General features: G+C 50.0%; 1 protein-coding gene across 2 annotated transcripts in view; it reads left to right on the top strand.

The window, feature by feature from the left end:
• The first annotated feature begins 38 nt into the window (after positions 1–38).
• TAB1 (TGF-beta activated kinase 1/MAP3K7 binding protein 1) overlaps positions 39–9,269 on the top strand; it is a 22,756-nt gene continuing 13,525 nt past the window's right edge. The window contains exon 1 of one of the 2 annotated variants that reach the window (XM_005871385.2): positions 39–176. In XM_005871385.2, coding sequence (XP_005871447.1) covers positions 54–176 — 123 coding nt within the window. In that variant the 5' untranslated portion in view covers positions 39–53. Of the gene's footprint in view, positions 177–8,243; positions 8,295–9,269 lie in introns of those variants that run through there. The other variant, XM_014543854.1, reaches the window with a different exon arrangement.

The following is a 9,269-nucleotide window of genomic DNA, read 5'->3' as shown; positions in this document are numbered from 1 at the left end:
GCGCGAGTGTGTGGCCGGCACGTCGAGGGGGGCCGTTCCAGCGCGGGAAGGGAATGTGGCGCCCGGCAGCGGGGGGAGCTGGCGCTGAGCTGTTGTGGGATGACAGTAACCATAGCAGCAGCAGCCACTGTGCACCACTTACTACCTCCAGGCTTCGTGCCAGTGGCTTCACGGTTGTAAGTTGAATTTCCGTGACAGCCCCGGGAGACAGGTGCTGTGATTATTCCTGTTGTACAGACGAGGGGACAGGCACAGAGAGGCATCATTTGCTCATGGCCACACAGCTGGCGAGTGGCAGAGGCAGAGTTAAAATCAGGCAGCCGTTCCTCTTAACCTCTCACCGATGCTCAAGGAATGGGTTCTGGTCCTGATGGTAACTCCCATGACTCGATCGGCCCCGGTTTCCCTGTCTGTAAGGTGAGGGCAGGCAGTGGGGGGATTTGCAGTCTGGACCCTCATGGGTTTGTCGCTGGTGTCTTCCAGCCCCTGCATCCTCCTGACACGTGTGCACGTAGGACCTACACTGTAGGTGCACACACAGGGTGGCACCTTGGGCTGTTCTTACCTGCGAGCAGGGGGCCTTTCCCTGGGGTCCTCCCCACACATCGCAGCCTGTTGTAATTGCCTGTGGACCTGTCTGCCTCCTGTGTGCGAAAGTGAACTCATGGAAGACAGGGACTTGTGCTTTGCAATGAATAGTGTCACTAGTACCTACCACCACTAGGCACCGGGCATTCAGTAAATATTTGTAAAATAGTGAGTAAAGCATTTTAGCCAGATCCAGTGCTCAACGTTGGCCCTCCTACCTTTGAGGGTCTTGAAGCATCATAACTGGAGTGTGTGTGTGTGTGTGTGTGTGTGTGAGAGAGAGAGAGAGAGAGAGAGACCTTACTGCTGCATATTAATGACAGGCTTTGTGTAGACTCTGAAATTCCTCTTCCAGGTCAGCAACTCCCAATGGGGGGAAGGGGGAGTGAACACCTCTTCCTCTCCACACCTTTGGTACCTTTGAGGGTCTTGAAGCATCATAACTGGAGTGTGTGTGTGTGTGTGTGTGTGTGTGAGAGAGAGAGAGAGAGAGAGAGACCTTACTGCTGCATATTAATGACAGGCTTTGTGTAGACTCTGAAATTCCTCTTCCAGGTCAGCAACTCCCAATGGGGGGAAGGGGGAGTGAACACCTCTTCCTCTCCCCCCCTTTGGTTGCCCCCCCCCCCCCCCCTTTTTTTTTTTTTTTTTACTCCTACTTGGCAGGTCAGCCTTGTCATTGAGTTAGGTAGACCTGGCCCTCTGCTTTGTAAGCTCCCAGAGGGTGGTGTAAATGTCCCCGTTGTAATAAACATTTCGGAAACACTGGCTGGAGTGTGGCAGATGCTGAAAGTGATCATCGCTGTAGGCTGACTTGGCTTGCCGAGGGGACTGGCTGCCAGCTTCCCTTCCCTCTAGGTGTGCTGGAGCCCACAGGACTCAGAGGGAAGGTGAGCTTTACTATGGGCTCTTGGGTGGTGGTAGAATCTTTGAAAGAGAGGATCGTTAGCTTTAAGCACATAGCATCTTAATGAAAGGCAAAGGGATGCTGATAGGTCTACACAAGTACCCTCCCACCCTAATAATGATCAAGACATTTCTGCTCACAGGGTGTCTGAGTGTGCAGGTGGTGTTCGGGGCCTGCTGTCCTGCCCTCCACGGTCCTGAGTCTGGTGAGAGTAGCTCAGACACCATCATGCAGCAGATGGCTGTGAGGTCTGCTAGGCTGGGCCTGGGGGCACAAAGATAAAAAAGACATCTGCCCACCCTCACTACATGTGCAGGACAGTTTAGAAGGACCCGTACACCACTAAACAGTGTGCAAGTTACTCTCGCGTCAATGTGTTGAGAGGCTGTGGATGGCCTCCTCTGACCCGGCCAGTGCAGGCTTGCCGGGAGGGCTGGGAACTGCTGACATGGAGGGTGTGCTGGGCCAGGTGGCAGAGTACGTGGTGGAATGACATCCCAAGGAGTATCCCTTTCTTCCCCAGGCAGTGTGGTACCTTCAAAGGTGTTTTGAAGAAAAGAAGAGCTTTTGAAGATAGCTTGGTGTGTTCAAAAGAACCTAGCCGTCTGATAAAGCAGAGTCTGAATCTTGTATGGCCTTGGGCAAGTCACTTAACATTCCTGAACCTTGGTTTCCCCGACCGAAGAGGACTTCCTTCTAGAGGTTCTGTTAGCAGTCAATGAATTACCATGTTTACACTCCTAGCCTGGCATGGTCACTGCGGCGTGAAGTTCCACCTTCAGTTCTGCCATGAGTGAGTGCCTACGGTTCATTCCCTCAAATGTCAAGGTGTGGCAGGCACGTGGAGGTGCAGGGGACACTGCCTTCATGAGACATATGTTCTCTTCGAGGAGGGAGACATTAAACGGTGAACAAGCACAGGTTACATATGATACAGTAATAGCTATAACATGACATCAGGTGGTGCTGTGAGGAAGAATGGTCTGGATTCACACACAGAATGGTGGAGGGGCCATTTCACACCAGGTGGCAGGGGAGGACCGCTCAGTATTTGATGATATGAAGTAGGGGACATGGGAAGGAGTATTCCTGCCCGAGGGAACAAAGATGTTCCTTGGGGAGCAGCAAGGAGGCCAGTGTGGCTGGAGAGGAGTATGCTGGGGAAGGTGGTAGCCGACGTTCCAGGGAGCCTTGTGGATCCTCAGGTGGACTTTGGATTCTTTTCTAAGTGTGATGTGAAACTCGCGTCTGGTTTCAGGGCACAGTGTGACCTCATTTGTGATTAGAGAAAGCCCTTCACTGAGAAGCCCTTGAGTGGCAAGAGTAGAAGCCTGGGACCTGCTAAGTGGTACTCAGTTGTCCAGATGTGAGATGTCAGAGGCTTGGCCAGAGCGATGGCAGAGGAGTGGTGAGAATATTGGGTTCTGGCTGTATTTTGGAGGAAGGGCTGATATAATTTGTTGACAGATCAGATGTGGGGTGCATGACAAAGGAAGACGGAGTTAAGAAGGGCTTCAAGGTTTCAGTTGGAACAACAGCAGTGCCCTTTACTGAGGTGGGGAATGCAGGAGTGCATTGGGGTCAGGGAGAAGCAGGTGTGTGATTTTGCCTATACTATTATGTACTTACTAGTGGCCTGGTGCATGAAATTCGTGCACATTAAAAGGGAATTAATTAGAGGAAATCCTATCTAATAAAGCATTAGTATGCTAATTGACCCTCACACCATCACAAAGATAAGGAGGTGCCCACAGCCAATAAGGAGGGAATATGCTAATTGACTGCCACGCCCTCAAAGATGGCGGTGCCCAGTCCCCTCAGCCCCACTGGGGCGGCAGGCATGCAACAAAGCCGGGCCCGCCTCCAGGTGGGCCCGGTCGCTCCGCGCACCTGTCTCCAGAGTCCCCCAGTCCCCTCAGCCCCCCAGCCGCCCAGGGCCAGCCCAAGGTGCAGGCAAGTCTCGGATGTTGGCTGCCCAGCCATCCAGGGCCGCCTGAGGCTCAGGTAACCAGGGCCAGCCAAGGCTTGCGCTGCTGGCAGTGGCAGCAGCAGAGGTGTGATGGGGGTGTTGCCTTTCCCTGATCGCCGGGTCACCTCCCGCCCCTGAGGGCTCCCGGACTGTGAGAGGGGGCAGGCCGGGCTGAGGGACCCCCCTCCAGTGCATGAATTTTTCATGCATCGGGCCTCTAGTATTTTAATATTGCTATTTGCCCTTTCTCTATAATAGAAGTGTCAGAGATGAAAGAAAATTAGTAAAATGTATATGAAAATCTTCCTCCTGTCAGAGTCTGGGGTGCGCCATGGGACCCAGAGTCAAGTCCCCGCCCACCCGCGTGTGCCTCAAAATCATGTGAGACCCAGACCCGGCCGGCCCCACCCCTGTCAAGCCCCGCTAGGTGAAGGGCATACCCTCAGGTCCCCCGGCCAGGCACCAGGAGGGGGGTGCAGCTTCAGGTCCCCCATCAAGCCCTGCTGGGTGAGGGGCGCAGCCTTAGGGCCCCTGTCAAGCACTGCCGGGTGAGGGGCACAGCCTCAGGTCCCCCGGCCTGGCGCTGGGACAGGGGGTGTGGCCTGAGGTCCCCCGGCCTGGTGCTGGGACAGGGGGTGTGGCCTGAGGTCCCCCAGCCTGGACTGGGGCAGGGAGCGCGCCTTTAGGTCCCCCATCAAACCCCACCGGGCAGGGAGGGGCGCAGCCTCAGGTCCCTGCTGATCCCTCATTATGGCTTGTTATGGGAACCCTGCCTCCGCTCTAGGCGCAGCCATCTTGTGTTACGGGATCCCTGCCTCTGCTGTGGGCACAGCCACAATATGAGCACTCATGCCATCTCATATTAATATGAGATGGTGTGAGGATTAATTTGCATATTACCTCTTTATTATATAGGATTATTTTAAAAAATCAACTTGAAATCAAATTTTTTAAGTTAGACATGTCTCGAGCTATCTATACAATCACAGGTGCTAGCTATATATTTTTCTAATGTACATGAAAATAAATATGTATCCATTAAAATAAAAACATCTGTTAGGCCTTCCCCTACAGCCATCTCATATGCTGGCAGAATTCGGTCCAGCTGCTCCAGCACAGTAAGTGCTCCACCCTTATTAGTGGCCCCTTTAAGAGTGTATTAGGACGATATTTGTGATGAAAACATAGAGAACCTTTGATGAAAACCCTGGTGAGAGAGGTGGGGGCGCCAGAGTGGAGTTGGTCCCAGAGGAGTAGGGAAGGAAAAGGGGGTCATTCAGAAAGATGGAGATGGCATCGGGTGTTGTAAGCTTTTTGGAGAGAAAGAACTGCTGCCCCCACCCTGAGCCATCTTCCTGGGGGCATTATTCTCCCTTTCTGAGCTTCCTTTTTGCCTCTAAGGAATTCGGGTGCTTTCACCACAAAAACACTCGGCCTTTTCATACTATAATTTGATATTCAAGCTGTGGCCTGAACTTGGAACCGTGCTTTATCCACTAATGCTGCCTAGGAGTTTGAGATGTCTCTGTGAGGATTGAAATGGAATTCTTTTTAATTTAATTAATTAATTTATTTATTTAAAAAACACACATTAATTTGTTGTTGGACCAATTTTTGCATCCATTGGTTGGTTGATTATTGCATGTGCCCTGACCGGGGATCGAACCCACAACCTTAGCATATCAGGATGACACTAACCAACTGAGCTACCTGGCCAGGGCTATAATGGACTGTTTTTATGTGATGTGCTCACATATGTATATGAGGAACTAATTCATACATATATTTATACAAGGTATTTATAATGCCCTTAATAGGTTATCTACAATTGGATCACTGTAGAACCTTTTCAATGTTGGAAACTCCTGCTTACACAATCAAGTTCGAATTAGGATTTTTGAAACAGCATTCTTTCTTACCATACTTTCTGTTACGTTCTTGTGGGAAATTAATTTGTAAACCATCGAAGCGTTAAAGTGGTCCATGCTCGCTGTTGTATTTACTTGGCTCTGTGACGAGGCTGTGTGAGCGTGAGAGGCCCCCTTCTCAGCTTCCCAGCGACTCACGACTCCCATGCCGGGCGTGGAAGCGCCACTTGCTGTTGGCGCTGGCGGGCCTGGCATTTGGGGCGTGGGAGAAAGTATGCATCAGTGTGTGTTGGGGTGGAGAGGTGGGTGGTTTGTGTGAATAGAAAATCATGACCTTTCCGAAAATTGTTCAGAAATTTGGAGAGAGGAAGCAAGAGACTTGGGAGTCTGGGGTGTTGTAACAGAATCAGCCATGGCTGCTTGGGGTGGAAAGTCCCGGGGAGGCGGACAGGAGTGGGAGGACACGATCACAGCCCCCGGCCACAGCCGTGTGAGTGATGTCAGGCCTCCACTGAACTCAGGGAGGACCACATGCTCTCCCTCCCCTACATGGGTAGGACCTGTAATTCTCCAGCCAGTTGTTAGGGAATATTGGGGTGCTGGGGAGACTGCATTCTGTAGAAGGAGTGCTCATGAGTGTCTGAGAAGTTGCCCATGTCGTAGGATCTAAGATGTCGTTAATTGTGAGGACACATCATTATTTTACATACTACTTAGAAAGAAAACACACTGCTAAATAACTAACACACCAGCTTCGGAGAGTAATATTAAATGTTGAAACTATATGTATTTGACCCAGCCAGTGTGGCTCAGTGGTTGAGCGTCACCTATGAACCACCAGGACACAGTTCGATTCCCAGTCAGGGCACATGCCTGGGTTGCGGGCTCAATCCCCAGTGTGGGGCATGCAGGAGGCAACCAATCGATGATTCTCTCTTATCATTGATGTTTCTATCTCTCCCCCTTTCTCTCTGAAATCAATAAAAAATTATTTTTTTAAAAAACTTTATATATATAAAAAAGAAAATATATGTATTTGCATCAGTGAAATAAGGTAGCTAGTCAGCAATACCAGGCTAGAGCATGAGAGTTGCTACAAAGCCAGATGGTTACGGGGAGTGAGTGGGGTGCCTGAAATGCATGATGTGGCCACAGGGATGGATTTCTTAGGAAAGGGGCCCCGTGGCCTTGGTCGCTATTTTCCCAGAGTCTGGGACACATACGTTGAGGTGGTTTGGTGTGTGCCGGCGTACAACTCGTTGTTGCATATTGAGGAGGTTATTTGCTTTTCAGTTCTCTCTCTTTTAAAAAAAAAATATATTTTATTGATTTTTTACAGAGAGGGATAGAGAGTTAGAAACATAGTTGAAAGAGACACATCGGTCAGCTGCCTCCTGCACACCCCCTACTGGGGATGTGCCCGCAACCAAGGTACATGCCCTTGACTGGAATCAAACCTGGAACCCTTCAGTCCGCAGGCCGACGCTCTATCCACTGAGCCACACTGGTTAGGGCTTTTCAGTTCTCTTTAAACTCTCTGATGATATCAAGAGAAAGACTTGATTTGCTCTTAGTATGTCCTTACACCTTTCTGCTTCTTGGTAATGTCTCTTCTTTGTTAACAGAGAGAACAGGGGTCCGGCTCAGAAGCTGCAGCAGGCAATAGGTTCAACTAGAGTTTAATAACCTTGTTTTGTTTTTATTATCTTCAAGATAGGGCAAGTAATACTGGTTTTCCACTTACAATACTGAAAAAGTTTGCATTGTAAATGAAGTCATTAGAGTAAAAGAAAATGTGGCAGTTTAAAGAAAAAATATGAAGTGGATAATTTCTTGAAGATGGTTGAAGTTTGGGAAACACAGGCCTCTGGATTGGAGCAGGGCCTTTGTGGGTGGACAGGGCTTGGGAAGACAGAAAAGAGGAGGGAGGCCTTGCCTCACCATGGATACTTCTTAATATGCTCATTGGGTAATTTTTTCTTTTTTTAAAAATATGTTTTTTATTGATTTTAGAGAGGAAGGGAGAGGGATAGAGCAATAGAAACATCGGTGAGGGAGAAACATCAATTGGTTGCCTTCTGCATGCCTCCGCACCGGGATCGGGCCTGCAACCCAGGCATGTACCCTGACCTAGGTCAGTGGTTGCTAGAGGTCTGGGGAGGGCATGGCTGGCTGCAAAGGGGCAAGACCGGGGAGTGTTTGGGTTCATGGGGCTGTTCTGTGTCTTATTGTGGTGGTAGTTACAGAAATCACTACGCATGTTAAAATTCAGACCTGTACACCCAAAAAGTCCATCTTATTGTATGTTAGTTTAAAAATAAAAGCAAACTCCCACACTATGGAAGTAGCTCCAGGGTGCAAAGCACAGAATTGAAGCGCTAGAATAAATGCAGCATTAAAGCAATTAAAATGGAATAAAAAGCATGAAAACCAGAAAGTCACTTCCTGTCAATATGTAAATAGACAGAAGATGAAATTTACCACAAAAGCTAACCACAGGCTTTTTACACGTTTGATTGCAAAAGCCTGTTGAAGTGGTTCTCACGTCCTTTTTTGAAGATTCACTGTTCACTTGTAAGAAGTTGTGCACAGTGCTGTGCTTATTTAAAATTTCAGTAAAGCTTCCATCCCACTTTAAAATATATATATTTTTTATTGATTTCAGAGAGGAAGGGAGAGAGAGCTAGAAACATCAGTGATGAGAGAGAATCATTGATTGGCTGCCTCCTGCACGCCCCATATTGGGAATAGAGCCCACAACCCAGGCATGTGCCCTGACTGGAAATCTAACCGTGACCTCCTGCTTCTTAGGGCAATGCTCAACCACTGAGCCACACTGGCCGGGCTCAATCCCCCTTTTATTCTCCTTGAAGTTGAACGTGGATTCTCCCACTTGTTTTTGTAGCTCCGGTTCAGCACAGTGGTCCTGGGAATGCCCTTGGGGAGCAGGCACAGTTCTCAGGTGGGGGCCCATGTCGGGAGGCTTTCACTGAGGGAGTGGATCATGCTGGGGCCTTGCGTCATTTCTGGGGCTTAAAAAAATGCAGGTGCTCAGAGTGCACCCTAAGGGGATTTAGGAAATTCAAAATCTGTGTTTGGGCTGGAGCTTGGATATGTGTGTGTGTGTGTGTGTGTGTGTGTGTGTGTGTGTGTGTAGCACTGAGCAGCCTGGTTTGAGATCAGTGGGCTACAATGGGAGTCAGACACAGGCGGGCAGGAGCAAGGGAGACAGGTGTAGGAATACAAAAGAGGGCTGTCAGTCAAGCCTGGGAGGGTCTTTCTGAAGGAAGACTTCCTGGAGGTGGTGATTCCTGTGTCAGTCCCAAAGGATGTGGAGAGTTGCTCGACAAGGACCAGGAGAGTGTTCCACGTGGAGGGGAAGAGTGGGTATGAGTGGACAGGGCACTGCAAGCATTTGGCACAGGTGGAGAAGGTCTGGCGGGGAGCAGATGGGAGAGGAGTGGGGACCAGGGAGTGGGGGCCCCAATGCCGGGGACAGGGACTGGGACTAAGGCTAGCTTGTAGTTTCTCGGTCGCCTGGGAGGAGCTGCCTTATGCAGGTGCTCTGGGCCCACCAGGAGTGGACGTTCTGGGTTTGGGGCCTGGGGACCTGCAGTTTTAACCAGTGCCCAGGGCGTTGGAGTCAGAGCCACTGCAGTGAGAGGAGAGGAGCCACCCAAGTACTTTCTACCAAGAGTTTGCTTCACTGTGTGTCTCATTCGTGTTTTGTAACAGCTCACACCTGCAACCCACTGCTGAGCCTTGCCTTTGGGAACTCTGCTCTTTTTCAGGGAATGGGTTTGTGGACTAGCCACAAAAAAATGCCAGCCTTGCCCTAGCTGGTTTGGCTTGGTGGATAGAGCGTCAGCCTGCGGACTGAAGGGTCCCAGGTTCGATTCTGGTCAAGGGCATGTACCTTGGTTGCGGGCACATCCCC

The sequence above is a fragment of the Myotis brandtii genome, unplaced genomic scaffold (assembly GCF_000412655.1).
Source record: "Myotis brandtii unplaced genomic scaffold, ASM41265v1 scaffold339, whole genome shotgun sequence".
Lineage (NCBI taxonomy): Eukaryota > Metazoa > Chordata > Mammalia > Chiroptera > Vespertilionidae > Myotis > Myotis brandtii.
The sequence above is the reverse complement of the archived record's forward strand: the minus strand, read 5'-3'. Positions and strand labels throughout refer to the sequence as shown.